The sequence below is a fragment of the Peromyscus maniculatus genome, chromosome 10 (genome assembly GCF_049852395.1).
Source record: "Peromyscus maniculatus bairdii isolate BWxNUB_F1_BW_parent chromosome 10, HU_Pman_BW_mat_3.1, whole genome shotgun sequence".
NCBI lineage: Eukaryota > Metazoa > Chordata > Mammalia > Rodentia > Cricetidae > Peromyscus > Peromyscus maniculatus.
In genome coordinates, this window is record NC_134861.1 from 8,365,697 (window position 1) to 8,389,942 (window position 24,246).

The 24,246-nt window shown below is 51.1% G+C and overlaps 1 protein-coding gene and 1 non-coding gene across 6 annotated transcripts in view; both read left to right on the top strand.

The window, feature by feature from the left end:
- Ap1b1 (adaptor related protein complex 1 subunit beta 1) overlaps positions 1–17,826 on the top strand; it is a 109,967-nt gene extending 92,141 nt beyond the window's left edge. For 3 of the 5 annotated variants that reach the window (XM_076545836.1, XM_006972960.4, XM_076545835.1), the window contains exons 12-22: positions 4,476–4,574; positions 5,177–5,436; positions 5,897–6,098; positions 6,683–6,703; positions 7,207–7,365; positions 12,344–12,489; positions 14,022–14,151; positions 14,374–14,458; positions 14,982–15,068; positions 15,154–15,308; positions 16,781–17,826. In XM_076545836.1, coding sequence (XP_076401951.1) covers positions 4,476–4,574; positions 5,177–5,436; positions 5,897–6,098; positions 6,683–6,703; positions 7,207–7,365; positions 12,344–12,489; positions 14,022–14,151; positions 14,374–14,458; positions 14,982–15,068; positions 15,154–15,308; positions 16,781–16,855 — 1,419 coding nt within the window. In that variant the 3' untranslated portion in view covers positions 16,856–17,826. The remainder of the gene's footprint in view (positions 1–4,475; positions 4,575–5,176; positions 5,437–5,896; positions 6,099–6,682; positions 6,704–7,206; positions 7,366–12,343; positions 12,490–14,021; positions 14,152–14,373; positions 14,459–14,981; positions 15,069–15,153; positions 15,309–16,780) is intronic. The other 2 variants (XM_006972962.4, XM_076545837.1) reach the window with 1 other exon arrangement.
- Positions 12,903–12,998, top strand: LOC121821046 (small nucleolar RNA SNORD125). The gene has a single exon (XR_006061747.1). It is a non-coding gene; the product is annotated as a small nucleolar RNA SNORD125 (small nucleolar RNA).
- Positions 17,827–24,246: the final 6,420 nt, after the last annotated feature.

Below are 24,246 nucleotides of genomic sequence, written 5' to 3' on the forward strand. Positions count from 1 at the left end.
TGGCATTTGTGTCCCATAACCACCACAGTTCCTGAACAGGAGAGATGAAGTTAGGTCCCATGACGTCTAGACACGTTTTTTACCAGCTGGTCAACATGTAATCTTTACCATTGACTCATTAGCGTTGAACTCAGTGGCCAACCACACTGACTTACTTGTGCCTGACTGAAGTTCATCTAGCGGACATATTTCTCCACAGAGAGCATTCCAGTCTTCCAGACAAGCGCTGTAGCACGGCTCTTAGGGGCCATTTTAAGTGAGGAAAAGGATACTTTTTACAGAATGAGAACTGAAAGGAAGGATAGAGCCAGCCTTGCCTTGTCCAGCCTCAGCTTGGAAGTATGTGTCAAGGGATTGACGCTTCCATTGCTCGGCCTGTGTCTACAGATGACCATACAAGCCCTGTGAATATTGATTTTTCAGCGGCAACAGGAGGCAGATTCACAGGCATGAGGCAGGGTTCGACAGTGTACACATGTAATCCAGCATTGTGAGGCAGGGTTTATCAGGTGTCAGTGGTCATCTTATCGAGAGTTTGAGTCCAGCCTGGGCTACATGAGACCTCCTTGTCAGTGAAAACAAGGCTGGTGAGATGGCTCAGTGGGCAAAGGCACCTGCCACCAAGGCTGGCAGCTGAGTTCAGTCATCGGAACGGCCTGGTGGGAGGAGAGAACCCACTCTTGCAGGTTGTCCTCTAGCTTCCACATGTCTCCTGGCATGCACACCCACACATGCCCATGAATAAATAATAAACAGTTGTAATAAAGAAGGAAGCCCAGGGTTGACAAGCATGGGACTGCAAATGATGAGAAGTGATGTGTGTGTGTGTGTGTGTGCTTCCTTCCTTCTCACTTCATGCTATAGTAGTCCATTGTGCAGCTTAAGATTTCTTCGAACCTTGCCTTCTCCCCTTAGGATATATCTGAAGGCGTGTCTTTGTCAATGTGTGCTTTATTTAAGCCCATGGACATTTGTGTGTCTAGTCTGTTCTTGTGAGCGGGCTGCTGTGGCTAGGCAGCATGATGTAGAGTTGTGAACATTTCAGGAATGAAGCTGTAAGCAGATAGCCTGGAGAGAAGGGATTGCACACCTGAGATCTGGGTAGCTCTTGCCTGGTTTCTTTTGGTAGAGAGGTGGTCCTGGTTTGACCTCCCATATCAGATGGTCCTGCCCTCCTCTTCACTTGATTTGACAGCTCAGAAGGCATTGGCTGTAGTCTGGTCTGTCTCTTCATTGCTGTTCCTTTAACTGTGACGTAGGGAATGTCTTCTCCTGACTCGGGCAGGCAGTATAACCTACTGGGTCCAAGCAGTGGAATCTGAAACCCTGGAGCTCACACCCCTCATCTGCCTCAGCCTCGCTTATTTTATGCTCATCTTTAACCTATGTCTAGCCCATAATAAGTAATCAGTGGTAGTATTGACCTGGGTCAGAATCAGATTCAAAAGTGAAGTGGTCCAGGAAAAAGCAGGGCCTGCTATGCTAGTTCCCATAGCTGACAGATGTATCTAAGCAGCACACTCCCTCCCACACTCTTGCCTTGTGGTGTTGGGGCTATCTCTGCCACCCTAAATGGCCTCTGCCTTGGTCACAGTCCCACAAGCAGGAGCTATAGTTAGGCAACATTCAGACTCTGTCCTTATAGTTTAACAACTCCCATGGAAAAAGAACTTTTACCTTAGCAGTCCAACAAAAGTCCCCAAATCTGTGTTTTGTGGAGCCATTTACCAAGACTGATGGGCCAGTTGTTCATCCTGGCCTGTATGGGTTGAAAGAGACGGAATGGCAGTTGTCTGAAGGGAAGCCAGCAGAGTGGGCGCTAAGTGAACGAGAACAGCAGATGTCCGTGGCAGAATGCTAGCAGTGATTCTCATTACCACTCACCTCCCACTGCTGCCCGCCTCCCTCCATGTAGCTTCACTTTTAAATTTTAACATCAGCGCTCATCTGTGGCTCCCAAGAAGCCAAGCCTTGCCTGTACTGTTTCTGCCCTATGGAGGATTGCCTGGGGGGTGGGGGATATGTAAACTGCCAAATATTTGGGTTAGTCTTGTAGCCTCTACCTCTACAGGAATAAACCTGCTAAAGAGCCAGGGATTAGCGATGTCAGAAGGAAAAGCTGAGTCAGGAATCTGTAGGGAAGAAAACAGCCCTGAAGTTCTGAACTCAGGTTTCCCATGTTCCTTCCATTTACCAAGTCCCTGAAAGGGTGTAGTGGTGCACACTTTAGTCCCAGCATGGTTCACCAGGGTTATCTCCATTGGTTGTCTGCTTGACTCTTGCAGTTCACCATATGAGTTACACCCATTTTACAGATGAGGAAACCAACTCAGGTAACCTTAATGACTGCTGGGAAGTGACAGAGCCAGAGTTCAGATTAGGTGTGATCTTAGTCTAGCTCCAAATCAAGTGCTGTAGGTGGTTTGCAAAGTTCACACCAACTCCCACCTGAAGTGAGCCATGCTCCCCCCCCCCCCCCCCCCCCCCGTGTGTGTGTGTGTGTGTGTGTGTGTGTTTGTGTTTGTGTTTGTGTTTGTGTTTGTTTATGTGCATTGGTGTTTCACCTGCATATATGTTTGTGTGAGAGTTTCAGATCATGGAGTTACAGACAGTTGTGAGCTGCCACATGGGTGCTGGGAATTGAACCTGAGTCCTCTGAAAGAGAAGCCAGTGCCCCCTCCCCCCAAGATAGGGTTTCTCTGTGTAGTTTTGGTAACTGTCCTGGATCTCGCTCTATAGACCAGGCTGGCCTCGAACTCACAGAGATCCACCTGGCTCTGCCTCCCGAGTGCTGGAATTAAAAGCATGCGTCACCGCCGCCCAGCTTCTTTGTGCTTTTTTCGAAGGGTACTTTTGCAACAGGGTTTCCATCCATCTTGGGCTGGCCTCCCACTTGTTAGGTAGCAGAGGATGACCTTGAGTTTCTGGTCCTTCTGCTTCCACTCCCCAGTACTGGGATTGCAGATATGAACCATCCCCGACCAAAGGTGAATGGCTGGAGCTACAGACCCGTATACAAGCAGGTGTCAAGGGGCTGTGGATGACTCATTCCCAGAAGAAACCTCTTTTGTTTTCTTTTTTTGAAATGAGGTTGAGGGGCAGTGTTAAGGTGCTTGAGTAGAGACCAAAGACAACTTTTGGAAGTTAGTTCTCTCTTTGCACCATGTGAGTCCCAGGGGTTGAACTCAGGTCATCAGCCTTAGCAGCAGGTATCTTTACCCCTGAGCCATCTCCCCGGCCCATCCTCTCCATTCTTATCCTGCTGTCAGACTACCCTGCAAGCTGGGATGAAATGCCCTGCATTTCCGTGCATGCCTTCCTCCTGAACAAGCAGGAGTTGATACTAGTACTGCAGCTGCTGAGCTGCCTGGGCCATTGTTCCCACCTCCCCAACAGACCTGTTCCAGGCTGAAAAAGATTGTGACTTCGGAAGGACCACATATGTGGTCTTGTGTGTATGGTTTTTTTTCCAACCAGCATAGATTTCTTTCTCTCTCTCTCTCTCTCTCTCTCTCTCTCTCTCTCTCTCTCTCTCTCTTTCTCTCTCTCGCTTTCTTTTTTGAGGCAGGGTTTCTCTCTGTAGCCCCAGCAACTTGCTCTGTAGACCAGGCTGGCCTTGAACTCACAGGGATCCACCTGCCTCTGCCCCCCAAGTGCTGGGGCTGGGATTAAAAGCGTGCACCACCACCACCAGCTGCTCATCATTCTTAAGTGCCTCCTGTTCCCTATGCAGTAGCCTAAGCAGTATAGGGTCACACAGTTTGCTAGACAGACCCTATCCCCCTGCATCAAAAGCTCATGGTCAGCTCAGTGTAGTGGCACACACCTTTAATCTCAGCACTTGGGAGGCAGAGGCAGGCGGATCTCTATGAGTTCCAAGCCAGCCTGGTCTACATAGTGAGGTCCAGGACAGCCAGGGCTACATAATGAGACCTGACTTTAAAACAAGAAAGAAAAAGCTTACAGCTATAGGGCAGCCTGATAGCTGATGACATTGATGAGGGAATGGAGGAGACTATGGAAGGGTGAGACTGGGGGTCAGCATGAGGACCACAGTGAGGAGCACCAGCAAGGCTGAGGATAGCCTGATGATGAAATGGAGGAGTCAGGAATGCTTCCTTCCTGCTTCTGATAGGCATGTAGTTCTTTGGTAGCAGGCTAGCTCTGTGGGGCCCTACTAGCCTCTCCGCTGGATCTCTGTGGTACCATCAACACCTTTAAGGAGCATACTAGTTACACATGTTGCCTTTTGAAGCTCTAAACCTCTTTCGGAGCTACAGACTTGAAGCTCTGACAAGCATCTAGGAGCCCAGCTGAACCCTACCTGTCAGATAGTACAATGCCCAGCTCCACATCCAAGTTCCTCAGCAGCAGCCCCAAGACCGGAAGACTGTTCTTGGTTTCCGGCTGTTCTTAGACCCACCAAGCCTCCTTTTAAGTTGTGCACCCCACCCTCCTTGCCTTGTCCCTTGCAGGTCCAGCTACAGCTACTGACAGCCATCGTGAAGCTCTTCCTGAAGAAGCCAACAGAGACTCAGGAGCTGGTGCAGCAGGTCCTCAGTCTGGCCACTCAGGTAGTGCCCCCCCCCCCCCCCCCGCCTCCCTGCTGCTCCCCACAATGTATCAGAAGAAGCCTTATTCCTGGGAGCCAGTCTCTCTCCAACCCCACCCCCAAGGGTAGCATCTGTGGGAATTGATGCCAGAGTAGCCTGAGATCCCTGACTTCCCGGAGTCAGTTACAGACAGATCTACATGGGGTGGTGTCACAGGGGGAAATTGAAGAGGGGGTATATGGGAACCAAAAGGTTTGCCGAAAGGTTCACTGAAAGATAGGGCATTGGAGACCCTGCTGAAAGTTGGGGGCTAGGATATGCCCCTTAAAGTGGTTTAGGGGCAAGCGTTTGGTTATGTTCAGAATTGTTGGTTGAGACAGGTATAGTAGTACATGTTTTTACTCTGCACTTGGAGGCAGAGGCAGGCAGATCTCTGTGAGTTCAGGCCTGGTCTACATAGTGAGTTCCAGGACAGCTAGGGCTACACAGAGAAACCCTCTCTCAAGAAACCAAAAAGAAAAAACAAACGCACGCAATTGTTGGATGCTGAGGCTGGGCTGTGGGAGACCCCCTTCTCTCATCTGGGAAGGACTTACACAGGCTTCTCCACTCCACCCTCCAAGGACTCAGACAACCCAGACCTTCGGGACCGTGGCTACATCTACTGGCGCCTGCTCTCCACCGACCCTGTAGCTGCCAAAGAGGTGGTGCTGGCGGAGAAGCCCCTCATCTCAGAGGAGACAGACCTTATTGAGCCAACGCTACTAGACGAGCTCATCTGCTACATCGGCACACTGGCCTCTGTCTACCACAAGCCGCCCAGCGCCTTTGTGGAGGGTGGCCGAGGAGTGGTGCACAAGAGTCTGCCACCCCGCACTGCCTCGTGAGTACGCTGGCCAGCACGCCTGAAGGAAGACCTTAGTTAACAAACAAGGGTTCTAGCCACCTGCCAGTGCGCAACTACATCCTAGGTGTCCATGGATCACTCCACTGAGACTGTCCATTTAACAGGGGAGGATAGTGGGTGTGGAGAGTTTGGACAGTTGAGGACCCCACAGCCAGCGGAGCTGACTTCTAGTGCTACAGACCTGTTCCCAGAACCTCTGTGGCTCCTGGGTGGCTGGTTCGGCCCAGTGACAGTCTTGGGGGCTGGTATCAGGTTTCCTTTCTAACATGAGCCAGAATGCACAGCTGGTGGGTGGGACTAGGGAGGCAGAGAGGCCAGTCATGTAGATGCCCCATCCCCCACCCGCACCCCTGGACAGTGAGGAACCCCAGTGCCTGTCTTGGGGAAGGGACACTCCGAAACCTCCGCCCCACCTGACCCTCTCTATGTCCAACAGGAGCGAGAGCACGGAGAGCCCTGAAACAGCCCCTGCTGGAGCAGCCTCTGGTGATCAGCCAGATGTCATCCCTGCCCAGGGCGACCTGTTAGGTGACCTCCTCAATCTGGACCTTGGGCCTCCAGTGAGTGGCCCACCTTTGGCTGCCTCCTCAGTGCAGATGGGAGCTGTGGACCTTCTTGGTGGTGGCCTCGACAGCCTGGTATGTCCTGGGTCCCCCAGATGATGTCACTGATGATCTTCAGATGAGCAGGCTTTCAATGCCCCTCTGTGCTATCATCAGCCCAGAGGGGTGTGTCGGATGCTCATCCTGCCCTCAGTGGTGATTGCGCTCCATGCTCAGTCACCTGCGTCCTCTTAGGATGTTCCCAGCCCTGAGAAACCAGGCCTTTATCCACCTACACTCAGGCTACACCAGCTAAGGAGAGCAGCCCAGCCAGCCCTCCATGGAAGTCAGAGTAGAGCCTCCTTCTGCCCTTCCTCAGGCACCTGATGGTGCTGGGCAGAGGCAGCTTCTGAACCTTGCACTTGGTATCAGTAGTCTGGCCATGAGAGACCCTAGGACAGACTACAGAGAGGTTAGAACACAGGCTGTGAGGGTGTCAGGCTGAAGCCACAAGGAAGGGTAGTATCCTTCCAAGGGTGGGGACCTGGGCCTCAGAACAGATCCATCCCAATGAGAGCCACAGTTAACTAACCTCTCTCTCTCTTGTCTCATGTTCTTTCCTGGCCTTTCTCTCTGCATGTCGCTGCCTGTCTCTCCACCCTGCCTGCTTCTGCTTGGAGATGGGGGATGAGCCTGAAGGGGTACGGTTCCACCCTCTGTCACCAGTTCTCCAGCTGTGCTGAACCTCGGCTGGTGGGCCAGGGTCTGCGCGGTCTCTGCTTTGACTTCCTGGCGTGCAGTTGCCCCTGGGCCCATGCCCACAAATTCTTCAGTGTCCTCACCACCCCATGACAGTGAGGCCTTGTCATCCAAAGGCCTGCTGGCCCTCAGCCTGTGAGCTCTCCTAGAGAGCCCCTCTACGCTTAGCTCACCCCTACTAGCAATGTACACTGGCTCCCCCTTTTATGGGTTGAGTCCTCTCCCAGAGGTCACTCCTTAAGGTTCAAAGCTTGTGGGACTCAGGAGTGCTCAGCCTCTTCTCCACCTGCCTTACTTAGTCTTATTTCTGCAACTTAAAGTTGATGTGGAGGTGGTCCTGTTCCTACCCCCCACACACAAACACACACTGTTTTCTAAAGACAGGTGGCTTCCTCATGGGCCCCTAATGTCCCTGCCTCTCATGCATGTCTCTGATCTCTGCCAGATTGGAGACACCAACTTTGGGGCGCCTCCAGCAGCAGTGACAGCAGCGGCGGCAGCACCAGCCAGACTTGGAGCACCCATCAGCAGTGGCCTGAGTGACCTCTTTGACCTGACCAGTGGCGTGGGCACCCTTTCAGGATCCTATGTAGCTCCTAAAGCAGTAAGTCCCTCACCTTTTCTCCTGGCAGGAGCAGAGAGGGGAACGGAACTGGGATGGGTAAGGCCTCCCACTGAACTTGGCACCTTGGGGATGGACAAGGAAGCTGAAGGGTTCAGCCCTGTGGACAGTCTCTCATTCTCACTGTGCTCTAGCTATGGTCCCGGGTTCTGACAGCCTCTGCTTTGACCTGTCTGTGACAGCAGTGCTTGCCCAGTTGCAGGTCAGCATTTGAGTAAAGATGGAGAAGGCAGCACAGACTGTTGCCTATGGGAAAGCCTGGAGGGACGGGAATACCTGCTCTTGTCAGAGTGCCTGTTCTCAGGACTGTTAGATGCAGTGTCTCAGACACAGACAGCTTCTTATCCTGGAAGGGAACTGATGGCTCTACCCAGGATGGAAATTAAAAAATAACCACATGTCTCCAGCAGTCTATGGAGAAGACAAGGAAGAAAATCTGCCCTAGAAGACATGCCAATGTGTTGTCATTGTGATATGACAAGCAGGGGTGGCATTAGTAGTTCAGGATGAGGGTGTGACTGGTGGTACTCTTAATTTCTGCAGAGGCAACTGACTCTCAGTGAAGTTCTCAACAGAACAGGTGCCAGGTGTGCTGATGTAAACCTATAATCCCAGTACTTGGGAAGTAGAGGCAGGAAGATCAAGGGTAGAATGTCACCAGACATAGTGGTGCACGCTTTTAATCCCAGCATTTTGGTGGCAGAGAGAGGCAAATCCTTGTGAGTTCCAGGCCAGCTAGGGCTATATAGTGAGACCCTGTTTCCAAGGGAGGAACAGCAGCTATAGTGGCATTTCTTTAATCCCAGCACTCAGGAAGAAGAGGCAAGTGGATCTCTGTGATTTCAAGGCCAGCCTGGTCTACATAGAGTTCCAGGATAGTCAGGGCTGCATAATAGAGGGACCTTAGCCAGGCGGTGGTGGTGCACGCCTTTAATCCCAGCACTCGGGAGACAGAGCCAGGTGGATCTCTGTGAGTTTGAGGCTAGCCTGGTCTACAGAGTGAGATCCAGGACAGGCACCAAAACTATACAGAGAAACCCTGTCTTGAAAAAAAAAAAAAAAAAAACAAAAAACAAAAAACAAAAACAAAAACAAAAACAACAACAACAACAAAAAAATAGAGACCTTATCCATGCCCCCCCCCAAAGAAAGAGAAAGGAAAACATAAAACAGGCTCCCTCCCTCCCTCCCTCCCTCCCCATGGGTTAGTCTTGGGAACTTCTGTTTATTTCTTTCTGCTTATGTAAGTATACAGCGAGTGCTCCAAGGATGCAGGGGAGCCTGAGTTGTTCCATGGCAGGATGCTCAGCATTCCTGTCTCCTATCCCCAAAACATAGTACCTCACCCCCTTACCTCATCATGCTTCCTGGAGAACGGCCCACAAGTACCCAGTGTGCTCTGAGGGTGTCACCCACCAAGACATTTTGCTAGACTAGAGATTCTAGAGGTAGATAGCTAAGCCAAATTAAGTCTTGCTCATGATACAGGGTCAGTGATAGCCATTGGAGAGTTCTAAACTGAATGATGAAACGGTTTGATTTGAGCTTTGGCCCTAAGGAAGGTGTGGACGGAGTTGCATAGGGGCAAAGGAGATTGCCAGGGTGCTCCTAGCAGCCTAGACAGCAACAGCAGCTTTGGGAGCCAGACAGAGACTGTGGCATGAGAACTTGCTCACAGTAGGAATAGCAGGATATTGAAGGGGTTGAGGCCGTTCTGATGTGACAACTAGACAGTAGGTACTGAGGTGGAGCCGTTGGAGGATGGGTGAGAACAGCCAAGTTTGGCATATAAATGCCTGTGCCTGGGACTTTGGAGAGCACAGTGTGGGTCAGGTTCACCTGTGTCAGGGAAGCTCCACAAGGACCTCGAAGGCCCAATCCTTTAACAACACGGGTCAGAGGCCATGTTCCCACCTCAGGAGCTTAGAGGTCTTTGGAGAGGAGGACCTAGGCAGCCCCTGCACGTCCCTGGCCTGGCCTCGCCTCCAGAGGTGGCAGCCAGGGCCTCAGGCAGGCTGTGACAGGCTTGGGCTGAGAGGTTCACACGACAGCATTGCAGGCTTGACGCCAGGCACGCAGCAGCCTGCACAGCAGCAGCCTCCTGGCTCCTCCCACAGCCATATGCCACTGTTACTCACTGTATGCTGGAGAAACTGCAGGGCTTTTGCCAGGGGCCACATAGCTGCTCAGTGACAGAATCTGGAATGAAATGCAGGGCAGTGACACTGTAGCCTAATCTTCAACTTCTATGTCACTGTGCTACAAAGTGAGAAGAACACTTGTATGCCTTCCATTTTTGAGACAGAGTCTCACTGTGAAATCCCATGCTGGCCTTATCTTGTGGCAATTCTCCTGCCTCGGTCTCCAGAGGGCTCAGATTATAGGATTGTAGACATGAGCTACCATGCCTGGCTACATACTCTCTAAGGTCACAAGTCTCAGTCAACAGATCGAGAGAGCACAGGGTGTGATACAAACCGTGTTTAGTTGTCTACTACACAGATTGTTGACACCAAGCACCAGGCCAAACCATACCCATTAGAAACCTAACAAAAGCCATACTTGGGAGGTAGAGGCAGGAAGATCAGGAGTTCAAGGCCAACCTTAGCTATGTGATATCAAAAACAAACAAACAAAACCACTCACTGGGGCCAGTGAGATTGCTCAGAGGGTAGAGCTGCTTACCACCTAGCTTGAGTTCATCTCTGAGCCCCACGGGGTGGAAGGAAAGAACTGAGTCCCACAAGTTGTCCTCTGACCTCCACATGCACATCATGGCATCTGTGCATATGTACACACATGAAATAAATAGAAGAAAACTTGATCAAAGTCAAGTGTAGTGGCACATGCTTTTACGCCTTTAATCCCAGTTCTCGGGAGGCAGAGACAGACAGATCTCTGAATTTGAGGACAACCTGGTCTACATAGTGAGTTCCGGGACAGCCAGGGCTACACAGAGAAACCCTGTCTTGAAAAAACAAAAAAAGCTAAGTAAATACATAAATAAAAAATGGTCAATAGGACATAGCATGCTTTTTCTTTTGGGTCACCAGCCAGCCCCCAAATCGTGACACAGAGACTTCTGTTTTCTTTTTTGGTTTTTTGGAGACAGGATTTCTCTGTGTAGCTTTGCACCTTTCCTGGATCTCGCTCTGTAGCCCAGGCTGGCCTCAAACTCACAAAGATCCGACTGGCTCTGCCTCCTGAGTGCTGGGATTAAAGGCGTGTGCTGCCGCCACCTGGTTGTGTGTGTGTGTGTGTGTGTGTAGATTTTAACTGATGGCATCACTGCTAGTCTGGTAGAGATGATGTACCTGCTCACACTTAGTGCTGGTAATAGGCTGTGAGGACTGGGCTAGAAGTAATCAGGCAGACTCCTGGGGAAGAGTCCTTGCCACAGGACAGGACTTTCCCACCTCCTTAGTACTGCTTCCTTCACTCGCAGTGGCAGGGACTATACTTCCTTCATAACACTATTACTGCTGGGGTTGTCTGCCCTTTTACAAGATTCCCTACCTTCCTTGGATAAGTATGTGCCCTACACATGGAGCATGGAGCTCCCTGTATGTGAAAACTTCAAGTTGGTCCAGCATGAATTAGCAGCTAGTTGAGGGATTCAGTCAGCCAGTAAGATTTAATTCTGTTGGGACTTTCTCAAGACTCTATGAGTCCACAATGACCCTCAGAGTGCTATGTCAGATGTGACATGGTAGTTGGGAGAGGACCAGTTCTGCAAGCACAAGAGACCTGCTGAGACAGGGTCACATGCCTGTTCTGTGGGAGCCATGCCTAGGGCTAGGCTTAGCAGCTTTCTGAGTGCTCTTACCCCAAGCCTTTGTTGGGGACTCAGTGCTGATGGTTTCTGACCCAGGGGACACAGGGTGCTCAGAGCCTGCCAGGTGAGGTGGGGACAGAGAACTTTCCAACAGTGGGAGACAGCAAGTGGGACATCTTGGGGAGAAGGGACAATATAAGCCTTGAGTAGGTCCTAGGCTATGAATACCAGTGCAGAGTGGAAAAGGTTTTCCAGGGGTTGGTGATTGTGTTTGCATTTTACAGGATAATTCTAGCTGCTGTGGAAAGGAGGAAGGAGAAATCTGGGCAGCCACCTGGGTGAAGCTGGGGTACCTTGAGAAGTAGAAGCCCTGAGGGCAGATGTAGGCAGAAGCATTGAAAAGACTTGAGCTATTTGTACACTGGGGCGCTTGCGGAAGCTGTCTGGTGAACTGTAGCCTTTTATTATCAAGGGGCCAGTGAGCCAGTCCGAGGAGACAGAGGGCCTGAGAGGCCCCTGAATCCAAAGGATGACACTTGGAGTTGCCCTGCACAGGCAGGCTTGAGTCCTGCCATTTCCTTGGTAAGCACCCTGTGCAGCGCCACCCGAGGCTCTGAGGCAGGTGGAGACGGAACAGTAAAACCCTTCCCTTAAGGAGCAAGCAGCTGGGAGGAGGGCAGGGTTCCTGGTGCAGGCATTCTGTGCTGAGCCTGCTAAGGACAGCCAGGACACTGGGAGGCCAGAGCTGCTTTGGTACTATCCATGGTGCAGCCAGTTTCTTCAGAGGAAGACTAGCCCTGTCTCCTGCAGGGAAGGACGGGCTGTAACAGCCAAAGAGAAGTCAGGCTGTGGCCAGGATCCAGAATACTGTTGGACACTCAGCTCTGACCTTGGCTTGTCATGGTACTGGCAAGGCTCATCTGTCTCCTCACCTTTCTTCAGTCTTTCTCTGTATTGCCTTTTTTGACCTCTGAAGATGTCCTTCCTGTCCTCAACTACTCGGATACAGAGCTATGCTATGGTGCTGGTTCTGGGTGGGCTACAGGGTTAGCTTATTTATCATGCCTTAGTGGTAGAGGCAGGTTGATCAGAAGGCCCTTGAGGAAAGAGAAAAAGGATCTCAGGCTAGCTATGACTTTGGGGTGGAGAAGAGTCACACAGCTCCTCCCATCCTCTTCCCTACAGGTCTGGCTCCCTGCCATGAAAGCCAAAGGCCTGGAGATCTCTGGCACCTTCACCCGCCAGGTTGGCTCCATCTCCATGGACCTGCAGCTGACTAACAAAGCCCTGCAGGTCATGACAGATTTTGCCATCCAGTTCAATCGTAACAGGTGAGCCCCTGACCAAACTCAACATCAGTCACTTTCTTGTCCACTTTGTGGACGCCAGAGCACCAGACAGAATGGAGAGGTCATCTCCCCTAACTTACTTTCCTCCACTGCCCAGAGAACAGTTCTGGGTCAGAAATCATAGCTCCAAGCCAGCAACCCTCCACTGGAAGTCCCTGCATTGTCTCCTGCCTGCCTCTCCTCCCAGGCCTGAGTCCCTTTCGTGTGGGGAGCAGCTCTGAGAAAGTGGGTGCCACCCTCCCCCAAGAGCAAAAGATTGATCAGACAAGGACTCTGAGAATAAGTAGTGGGTGCTCCCGGCTCCTCACCGCCCCGTCCCCCACATTTCCTGTGCTGTGTGTGGTGAGAAAACAGGCCTGCTAGCGCCATGCGCCGGCAAGGCCAGGCTCTCTGGGAACCTTGGCAGCCCTCTTGATGACTCCTCTTCCTGAGCGGCTCCAGTGAGGAGCAAACTGGCCCTCTAAGAAGTTGACTGAAGGGGCGGCTTCCTCAGGAGAGCCTTAGGCGGACTGGGGAGGCTGAGGCAGCCCAGCCTCTTCCCCTCACAGGACATTAGAGGCTGTAGATGCATGACTGCTTATAACAAACCCTCTGCATTGAACACTTCCTGGGTAGCAGATCCTAGGCCAAGGTCTCCATAGAGCGACCTGACAGTCCAGGAGGGCAGCTGTTATCTCCTCTTATAATGGGTAAGCACACTGGTGCTGGGGCAAAGGCCCTGCCCGCTCCCAGCTGACACTGACAGACTGCACTCCCTCAAAGCTGGAGTGCAGAGCCCCGCGGTACAGCTCTGGTCCCCTGGAGTCTAAGCAGGCCTGAGGAGAGAGCGGAGCTTCAGCAGAGCCTTTCCTCCTCCATGGAGGACGGCATGGAGGGTCAGTGTCTCCTCAGGAAGAAGGAACTGTGTGCACTTGTGGTTTTCACCACGGTGGAAACCGGCCTATTGCGGTGCACTCCCCTGGACATAGCACTCATTCCGGCTCCCCTCCACACACTGTGACTCGCCTTCCAGAAGTCTGTGTCCTCCGGAAACACCTTCCTGTCCACTCACACAGAGAGGCAGGGCTCTCCTGAATCTGTGGCGGTTGGCGGCATGGCCGGTTCGAGGCCAGCCAGGGAAACCTGCTCTTTGCTGGGCTGCTCAGACCCTCTGAAGTCAGGGCTCTTAGCAATAACTACCTGGCTGTCAGTGTGCCATCGAGAAGCTGCAGTCCAGGCCCCTGGTGTTGGGTGAGGTCCTAAAGAAAGGGCAGGGGTGTGCCACCTTGGCCTGTCAGGGTCCAGTGCAGAGGAAACGGCAGCAGAGATTAGCTGCCTTAACCGGCCTGGGCTGTAGTGCTGGTCCCAGAGTCTTGCCCCTCTCTACATGGCCAGTGGAGCACGGGTGGTCAGGAGCTTGGGAAAGCTTGCTTAATGAAGGAGCTCCTTGCCGGCACCTCCCTCCCACTCCGGAGCACAGAGGGCCAGCCCTGTCCCGTCAGCACCCACTCCTCCCCCGGGCCTTCTCTCCTCAGCTTTGGCTTGGCCCCGGCTGCGCCGCTCCAGGTGCACGCACCGCTCAGCCCCAACCAGACTGTGGAGCTCTCCCTGCCTCTCAGCACCGTGGGCTCAGTCATGAAGATGGAGCCTCTGAACAATCTTCAGGTGTGTCCCCACAGGGCTGGGACGGATGCTAGCCATATCTGCAGACCGTATCTGCGGAAGGCCTAAGAGAGAATGTGCTCTGGGCTGCAGACGGAACCTGGGCGAGGGGACAAAGGGCCGTGGCTGCAAGGGAGGGTTCTATGAGAAGGTCTGCTCAGGGCACCCTGCTTGGGGCCTCAGGGTGTCAGGCCTTGGGGACTGACTGGGGACCCCCATGCCTAGGTGGCTGTGAAGAACAACATTGATGTCTTCTACTTCAGCACCTTGTACCCACTGCATGTCCTCTTCGTGGAGGATGGGAAGATGGGTGAGTTGTGAGGGCCCTGGGGCTGTTCAACAGGATGACAGCCAGGAGGCGGGAGGAGGCCAGTGCTTGTACGAGAGTTAACAAGACAGCTTTGCCTTGGGGTGGGACCTTGAGCACATCCGCCTCACTTGATGCCCTGCTGCTCACCCTTCAGCTTGTCCCATGGGGGCAAAGAGCCAGGTCAGTCTCCATACCTGGGTCTATCTCCTCAGTGCTGGGGCCAGAACCCGGAGAAGGCTGCAGGGAAGGCTGGGCCTGGGCTGTGTGGCCATGTCTGAGGATCAGGCTGCACAGAGGTGGAAGAAAATGTCAGATGTAGGGTAAGGGAGAGAAGAGGCAGGAAGCAGAGGACATTTAAGACCAGGCCTGTGTCCTGAGCTGAAGCAGATGCAACTGTGGAGGAGGCGGTGCCTTCACTCAGCTCCAGGTGGCACATTGGGGACCAGACCCATTTCCTGTCATGTGATGCTGAGGGGCCAGTTTTGAGGATCCCATCTCTCACCCCATCCTACTCACCCCGTAGACCGGCAAATGTTCTTGGCCACATGGAAAGACATTCCCAACGAGAATGAAGCCCAGTTCCAGATCAGAGACTGCCCACTCAACACAGGTGAGGCCCCCACCCCCCAGGATTCCACTCACTCTCTCCCTGTACCCACTGAATGTGAGCCTTCCATGGCTGTCTGATCCCGCAGAGGCTGCAAGCAACAAGCTGCAGAGCAGTAACATCTTCACCGTCGCCAAGAGGAATGTGGAGGGCCAGGACATGCTCTACCAGTCTCTGAAGTTGACCAACGGCATCTGGGTGCTGGCAGAGCTGCGGATCCAGCCAGGCAACCCCAGCTTCACGGTGAGAACTCGGGTACCCACTGTCAGGTCTGACCCTCCGCCTCCTGCCCTGGCAGGGCTTCCCCCAGTCAGCATTGCTAGTCCGGGCTGTGGGAGACGGTGATCTCAGGGGCACTGTGCCAAGGTCTCTGAGCCTGGTGTGAGAAGTGGTTCTCTGAACTTTGAGAAACTTCAGCTCAGCCCCATCAGTTACCCAGATAAGACACCAAGGCACATAGACATAAACACATGGACTCAGATAGGGAAATAGGATCACTGCTACAGACTTTGGCCCTGCTGCCATATGGGGGCCTGAGTGCCTAGCCAGGGGCACACTGATTCTCAGCAACCATACCTCTAGACACCAAGTCAGAGCTATCGGAGGACAGCTTCATGGGGTCTGGGTATTCTGTAAACTGCACTGCTGTTCCCAGGCCTGGAGTCAAGGCTTTGTTTCCCCCACGCACCCTTGCCTGGTAGGTGTGGCCCTGTAGATATTACCTTCCAATTCTGGTGACCTTGGCGCTGGTGGGTGGGGCTGTGACGTTAGCTGAGGTGGTGGTAATTCACATCTCCGTCTGATTGTTACATGTCCACCTTCCCTGCTGGTGCCATGGTACAGGACTTGGAGGTTAGCAGATTGCTTCTCTCTTCTTCTGCCCCACCTCCATCCTTACTGGCAGTATTGCGCATGCCTCATCTCCCGATCTGACCCCAATGCATTCTCCTTCCCTCTGTAACTTGGCTTTGCTTAAATGTGATGCTTCCAAGGCCCAGCAGACGTGCATGGAGCCTACTAACACCAGGGCTTTCCCACACTTCTACATGCGTGGTATGTAGAGCCCTTCCTTAAAAGGAGGCCTGTGGACCGCTCTGCGAGCTGCTGCTGCTGAATTCCAGAATTCTGCTGGCCACTCCTTCCTAACTGCAGCCTCAGACAGATGGGATGCTCTCAAGTACAAGTGCAGGCTGGCTGGCTTCCTCCCCTCTGCCCAGAGTCTCAAGGCTAAGACCTCAGGCAGCACTGAGGTGATCTGGCACAAACCTGCTTCCTGTGCAGGAGTCAGAGCAAGCCCCACACACCTTGCCGTCCCAGCAGAGACCTGCTCCCTCTTAACCCTCTGCCCACCAGGATTGCCTGTCAGAGTCGCTCTTGACCTTGACCTCCAGTGGTTGCAGGGGCAGACAGCCCAAAAAGGGGGGTGGGGTCTGGGTACTCCCGGCAGCTCGTGAATCTTGTCTCCTGCCAGTGGCTCCTGCTGGCAGAGCAGACAGCAGGTGTGGGGGCTGCAAGTCTGTTTGGTTCCCCGCAGCTGACTGTGCCGGCCACCCCCTCTGCTTTACCTCACATCTGCCCCACTCTGAGCTGCCACCCTGCCATGTGTGCATGCACAGACACTCAAGCTCACTCCCCAGCTGGTGCCTGCTCTCTCCCATCCTTTACTGAAGAGCTCTGGGGATGAGTTCTTTCTCCGCCCTCCTCTTCTCCTGCAGCTGTCCCTGAAGTGCCGAGCACCAGAGGTGTCCCAGCATGTATACCAGGCCTACGAGACTATCCTCAAGAACTGAAGTCCCTCCAGCATCCGCCCCAGCCTTCTGCCAGCCCTATTGTGGAGCCCCTGTGGGTGGCAGTACCTCCTCCTTTCTTTGGGGAAAGGCCAGGTGGGCTCCTGACCATCCAGGAAGCTCCCTTGAGCCTAACTGAGGGCCCGGAGCAGGGCCAGGCCCCTCCTGGAGTGATATCTCCATGTATCTCAGTGGCTGTTTTTCCATTGCTGTTGCTGTGGGATCAAAGGAAATGGAGCCAGCATAGCGGCAGAAGCTGGACCAGAGGCCACAGGGTGCTCCGCCTTCTCCCTTTGCCTGGGGGTGAGCATGGAACTCCCTTTGGGGTCCCAGCCCATAATCCCTGCCCTGTCTCCCCACTGAGCCTGTCCTGGGTAGAGTCCGGGTGCCAATATTACTGCTCTGTCACAGTCTTGGGACTCCAGGGGCCAGATGTGCTGGGCAGATATGAGCCCAGAGGGACAACCTGGGCCAGCACTGTATACCCCATATATACCAGTTGGTGCTCTGTGACTGCCTGCGTGGTCCAGAGCCATCTGGAATTCTGTTCCCTCGTGCCCTGGAGGATGGTCACTGCCTACAAAACATTCCTTGGTGTCCCCTCTGTGAGTCCCGGGCTCTTAGAACAGAAGAGGGTAAAAGGCGGAGCAAGCAGCAGTGGCAGTGCTTCCCGCGTGGAGCTCCTGTGGGTCTCTAGCATCCGCTGCCCTCCCCTGGCTCCCCAGGCTCAGTGTGTATAACAGTGATAGGTTTGCCTGTCACTGCTGTTTGATAATAAAGAGATTCTGCTTTTGGCAGTCACGCACACTTCTTTCCCTCTACAAAGAAAGACCGGCCTAAGAAACTGCTTCTGGTGGCTGGGGATAATGGCTGACCCCACAGTAACTATATCTAATACGTATAAATAGAGAATATATATTGTATGTTTACTCTTATTTTCAAAAAGAGAAAACGAATAAAAATGATGACATCAAGTGTGTCCCTGGCCAGTGTGTCAGGTCATAAGGCTCTTCTGGGCAAGGGTCCTGGGCTGAAGCCATATACCTGACTGTGGTCCCTGCCCTGATTCTCTGTCCCTTCATTCTGCCCTGCTGGTGTCTCTGACACCTTCCTGCCATTGATGCTAAGTCTCACCTAGCTGATGCTGTGTCCCCTCTGATTCCAGGGAAGGGCATGCAGTTCCATTTGAGTTTCCTCCTCTTTTGTGCTATCTTGGAGCAGTGGGAATGCCTAGGGAAAGAGGGGGACACAGCAGAGGGGGAGCAGTGTTGCCTGTCTTTTCCTGGGGCGATGTCATCTGGGGAGAGACTCACCCAGGAAGAGGCACTTACAAGAGACCAAAGAAACAATTAGCCCAGGGAACATGTACTACTTACAGGAAATTCTACCACCCAAGAATAACACCACCTCAGCATTGTTGACCTCTTGTTACCCTTGGGGAGGGGAGGAGTCTCCTGTTGCCTGCTTCTGTGAGGTAATGTTGCTGGATCCAACTTTGTGATGGTCATGTGCAGTTGATCATAGCTACTCTGGTTTCAGGACAATAATGGTCATCATATCGTGTCTGAACAGGGTCCCACAGTAACCTGCCCCTTAGTTCAGCTCTTATGTTTTTTCCCATGCTCTCTTTGGGAATAAGCATGTGCCAATAGACCAAAGCAACGGTCCTTTGTTCCTTTATTCTCAGTACTTCAGCCAGTTAATAGTCTCTGCTGTAAGAACTGCCCACTGCATAAAGAAGCTTTCCTGACCAAGGCCTACAGCAGCAATAATCTCAACAGCAGTAACATGTCCACTAGGAGCTAAGACTTCACCAGCCACAGACTTCTGTCTGACAGTCAACGAGGGTTCCCTGCTGTGGAGCAGGCCTTCAATCGAGTTAGAAAGCAAAGCAATTGGTTTCACTCATAACAGTTGTACCACTCCTGAATCTCCAAGCACATCTTGCCGGGTAGGCTGATATTAACATATTAACATGCTGCCTGTGCACAAGTTGAGAAGGGCCACTGGTAGCAACTTGTCAGAAGCCTGCATAGCACCTGGTGTTATGAAAGCCAGCCAGCTGGGAGGAACCTTCCAGCCCAGCCCTCACAGGCTTATCCATGCTCTACAGCACAGCTTATGGTGTCTTCAGCAACAGGGACTTACATCTAGTTCTAGTGTGCAGTCAACAGCAGTGACAGTTACCTTTGTGATTTGTAAGGCATCAACTAGTAGAAAGAGAACATCCCTAACACTGGGATTTTCATCCAAAAACATTCTGAATGTGCCTTTTCCCACCACAGCGCCTTCATCATTTAAACTTTTTAACTGACTTTTTTTTTTTTTTATCCAGACAAAGTTTCTCTGTGTTCCAGCTGTCCTGGAACTCTCTTTGTAGACTAGGCTGCCCTTGAACTCACCTCTGCCTCCCAAGTGCTGGGATTGAAGGCCTGTGCCGCCAACACCCAGCCTGTTTTTACGTTTTTATACAGCGGCTGTTGTAGGGTTTTCTGCCACCTTGTTGGGTATTATCAGTGCCACAAAATTCCCAAGAGCTCTGCCCAGTGCCTGGACCCTGGACCCTGGATAGACATATTTTTCATCCTAGCAGATTATTTCAGGGGCTTCTCAACATTTGTAAGAAACTCAGAGGTTAGCTGGGTGACGGTGGCACAGAGCCAGGTGGATCTCTGAGTTTGAGGCCAGCCTGGTCTACAGAGTGGCAGAGTGAGTTCCAGAAAAGGCTTAAAGCTACACAGAGAAACCCTGTCTCGAAAAAACAAAAAAAAGAGAGAGACTCAGAGTTTCACATATAATGAAACTTTTTTCTTTGGATAAGGCATCTGAATAGCTTTTTAATAGTCTTTTGGCGTACAATGTATTCTGATCATGGTTTTCCCTCCCCGTCCATGTAACTCCATGCATTCCTTCTGTCTGTAGAAAACAAGCAGGCAAATTAAAAACAAAACAAAACAAAACAAAACAGGATAGAACAAAAGAACCATAGAAAAGAAAAAAGGGAGGCTGGAAAGATGGCTTAGCACTTAAGAGCACTTGTTGCTCTTCCAGGGGACCCGGGTTCAATTCCCAGCACCCACACGGCAGCTCACAACTGTCTGTGACTCTAGTTCCAGGAAATCTGACACATTCATACACAGACATACATGCAGGCAAAACACCAATGCACATAAAATAAAAATAAGTTATCTTTAAAAAAAAAGAGAAAAGAAGCAGCAGCATAAATATATGCAGAAAACACAAACTAGAAACGAACCATACTATGTAAACAAAAGACCAGTGAGGTAAAAAATTCCCAGACAAAACACTGAGACAAAAAACCAAAAAGCTCAGAGGTTAAGAGCACTGGATGCTCTACCAGAGGTCCTGAGTTCAGTTCCCAGCAACCACATGGTGGCTCACAACCATCTGTAACGAGATCTGGTGCCCTCTTCTGGCCTGCAGGCAGAACTCACTGTATACATAATAAATAAATCTTTAAATCAAAAACAAAAATCAAAACAAACTCCAAAAACACCATTGAGTTCATTTTGAGTTGGCTGTCTACTGCTGGACAGGGGGCCTGCCCTTAAATGTGGTTTGTAGATAGCTTCTTGGTTAGGGATGGGAGCTGGTGTTCACTTCCACACTCAGTGCTGGGAACCCATCTGGCTTGGACCTGTACAGGCCCTGTGCATGCTGCCACAGTCTCTGAGTTCGTATGTGTGTTACCCTGGTTGTGGCTAGAAGGCATTGTTTTCTTGGTGTCTTCCATCCCCACTGGCTCGTAAATCTTTCCACCTCCTCTTCTGCAAATTTCCCTGAGCCCTGAAGGGAGGGATTTAATGGAGATGTCCCATTTAGGACTGAGTGTTCCAAGGTCTCTCTCTGCACAATGTCCAGCTGGGGATCTCAGTGTTTGTTTCCATCTACTGCAGATGGAAGCTTCTCTGATGATGGCTGAGCAAATCACCGATCTATGAGTATAGCAGAATGTCATTAGGAGTCATTTCATTGCTACATTCTTTTAGCAGAACAGTAGTATTTAGTTGTTCCCTAGGTCTATGGCCTATCTGGCCTCAGGTTTTTGACCACTGTCAGGCATGTGTTCCATCTCGTGGAGGGGCCTTACATCCAATCAGATAGTGGTTGTTAGTCCCACAGCTCATGTGCCGCTATTGACCAGTGTATCATGCAGACAGGTCACCACTGTAGATGGAAGGGTTTGGAGCTGGGTTGGCGTTTCCCTTTCTCTGGTAGCATGCCGAGTACCTTCTAGTACCATGAACACCATTCAGTAGGGGCGAAGGCTCTTGGGAGGCACCAGCTCAACTCCCCCCAAAAGTGGACAGTCAGGTATGAAAGTGTCTGCAGCAGAAGGACCTTACCATCCCTCTGTGCAGAGCAAACAATAGCCTTGACTAAAGCCTGAGTTGATTGGTGTTTCCATGGGGCCCTTCTGGCCAACAATGTAATACATTCCTGGCATTGGAGTTTTCATTTGGTGGCAAGAGCTGTCTAGTTGTCTAGTTGAGGCTTTGTTTCCCTGTTATTTGGTGATTACATTTAGGTTTGTTTTGGTTTTTGTTGTGGATTTTTGTTTTGTTTTTTAAGACAGGGATTCACTGTGTAGCCCTGGCAGTCCTGGAACTCACCCTGTAGACCAGGCTGGCCTCGAACTCACAGAGATTCACCTGCCTCTGCCTCTGTGCCCTGGCTTAGGTTTCTTTCGTGTGTGTGTGTGTGTGTGTGTGTGTGTGTGTGTGTGTGTGTGTGTGTGTGTGTGTACATATATATGTATGTGTATATATATATTAAGAATCTTCTCCAGGGGCTGGAGAGATGGTTCAGGGGTTAAGAGCACTGGCTGCTCTTCCAGAGGACCCAGGTTCAATTCCCAGCACCCACACGACAGCTCACAACTGTCTGTAACTCCAGTTCCAGGGGATCTGACACCCTCACACAATGCATAAAATAAGGTTTAAAAAAGCATTCAGGCCGGGTGGTGGTGGCGCATGCCTTTAATCCCAGCACTCGGGAGGCAGAGCCAGGTGGATCTCTGTGAGGTTGAGGCCAGCCTGGGCTACAGAGTGAGATCCAGGAAAAGCGCCAAAACTACAGAGAAACCAAAAAACAAAAGAAAAGAAAAAAGAATCTTCTACTGTAGAAGGTTTCCACATGTCCTCTCCAATGTCCCCTAATTTAGCTGTCCCTCACTCCCCCTTCCTCACTCCCTCTGTTCAGTCCTTCTGTTCCAGACCCCCAAACCTCTCCATAAGTATCTATTCTGTTTCTCCTTCCTCAGAAGATCATTCCCTCCACCCTAGTCTTCTTGCTATACCTAACTTCTGAGGTTATACAGATTGTGGTATGCCCATTGAAGGCTTAAAAACTAACATCCACATATAAGCAAACACATATCATTTGTCTTCACTCAAAATGATTTTTTTTAGCTCCATCCATTTACCTGAGAATTTCATTTTTTTTAAACAGCTGAGTAATACTGTATTGTGTAAATGTACCACATTTTCCTGATCTATTCATCTGTTGATGGAAATCTAGGCTGTTGCCAACTTCTGGCTCTTAGGAATAAAGCAGCAATGAACATGGCTGGGCTCACATCTATGCAGTAGGATGTAGAGTTGTTCGGGTAGATGTCCGAGAGTGGTGTCGCCGGATCTTGAGGTGGAGCCAGTCCCGTCTTTCTGAGGAATCTCCTCCCTGATCTCCATGGTGGCTGCACACATTTTCACTCTCACCAGCAGTAGATGACTGCTCCCTACTCCACATCCTTGCCAGTATGAGCTTCCAGTTTGTGTATTGATCTTGCCCATTGTATTGATCTTCTGACTAATGTTGTCAAAGAAGTTTTGATTTGCATTTCCTTAATGACTAAGAATACTGAACATTTCTTTAAGTGTTTCTCAGACATCTGTGTTTCATCTTTCGAGAATTCTCTGTTTAGCTTCTGTGCCCCATTTTTTAATTGGTTTGTTTTCTTAATGTCCAGTTTTTTGTTTTTTAATTCTTTATGTATTGTAGACATTAACCCTCCTGGGGTGTCACTAGGGGACACAGCACATCTCTCCATCCCTCAGGGCTTGGCAGGCTCAGTTTGTGTTTCTGGCAAGTGAGGCTGATTTCAGCTGCGCCTGTGCAGGGGCGCTGCTGCCACTGGCCACACCTGGAGGTGGAAGGGCGCCAACCCTCCTGTATGTTATTATAGGGCAGCCTTAATAATCTTCTTCCCGGGGGCCCAAAGAGAAACTGCCAACGGTGAGAATTGTTTTCAGGAAAAGAATGTAAGTACACTGAGCTCTTTGTCCATCTACTTTATTCCTCTGGGATAAAATTCTATCTACACAGCTTCACTTCTGTCCTCATGCCTAGCTCTTCTTTCCTGATTTCTCTCTATATTTATCTACTGCTCCCTCTAAGTTCTATCTTAATTCTCTCACCTTAATTCTGCCTCAACTAGGTTCTTCTCATCTCTTTCTTACCCAGCTAGTACTTCCCCATCTGTCTCTTCCTCATCTGGACACTTGAAGTCTGTTCTTAGAGAGTACAGAGGTATCTCTGATAAGGTACTTTCCTCCATCTGGGGATGGACCTGGCCAGATGCTGCCAATGATGGTAATTACGGGGAGGCTTGAACTGGGGTTCTGGCCGTGCATAGCTGTCAGCACAGAAGTTTATCTAAATATTCCTTTAGTAGAAGGGAAATGGTGCCCAATAAATGATGGAAAAGCTACAATAGCACACAAGAAGCTCATAGCAGGAAATGGCTAATAATCAAAAGCCAAATATCACCAAGGCTCCTTAAGCCTCAGCTTGACCTCTGGAAGGCCCTTGGCATCTTCTGGGTATTAGCTTGTCATAATCGGCTGAAATCCTACTTCATATATTTTTGCGGCTTGCAACACAACACTGAAGCCTCCTACTCGTCCAGAGTCCCTGCTGAATCCACTGGACTCCCCTGCGTTCACAGTTTGCCAGGCCTGATACCCTGACCATCAGAAAACACCTCGCACATGGCTGCTTCCTTCAGTCTTGCCTGTCCTTCCTTTCTGTCTTCTAGCCCAGGATATTCTTGGAGACCTCGGCTGGCAGTAAACTGGCTGAGTAAACCTAATGACTTGTACGAACCAGTCCTTCAGGGACTGATCTCCCTCCAATCATGCCTCAGATTGTGTGCAGTCTTTGTCTTGAGGATGAACGAGCGACCAGTTACAGCAGACCATGGCTCTGCATCCCCGTGTCCCGTGGCCTCCTAAGTCAAACAGTGAGAGATTCTCTTATTTCTCATCTAAAAGTTCCTAACACTTAGAAAGTGGAGGCAGGAGGATCTGGAGTTCAAGGCTAGCCTCAGTTACATAGCAAGTTAGAAGCCACCCTGGAGGCTACATAGCGGGGGG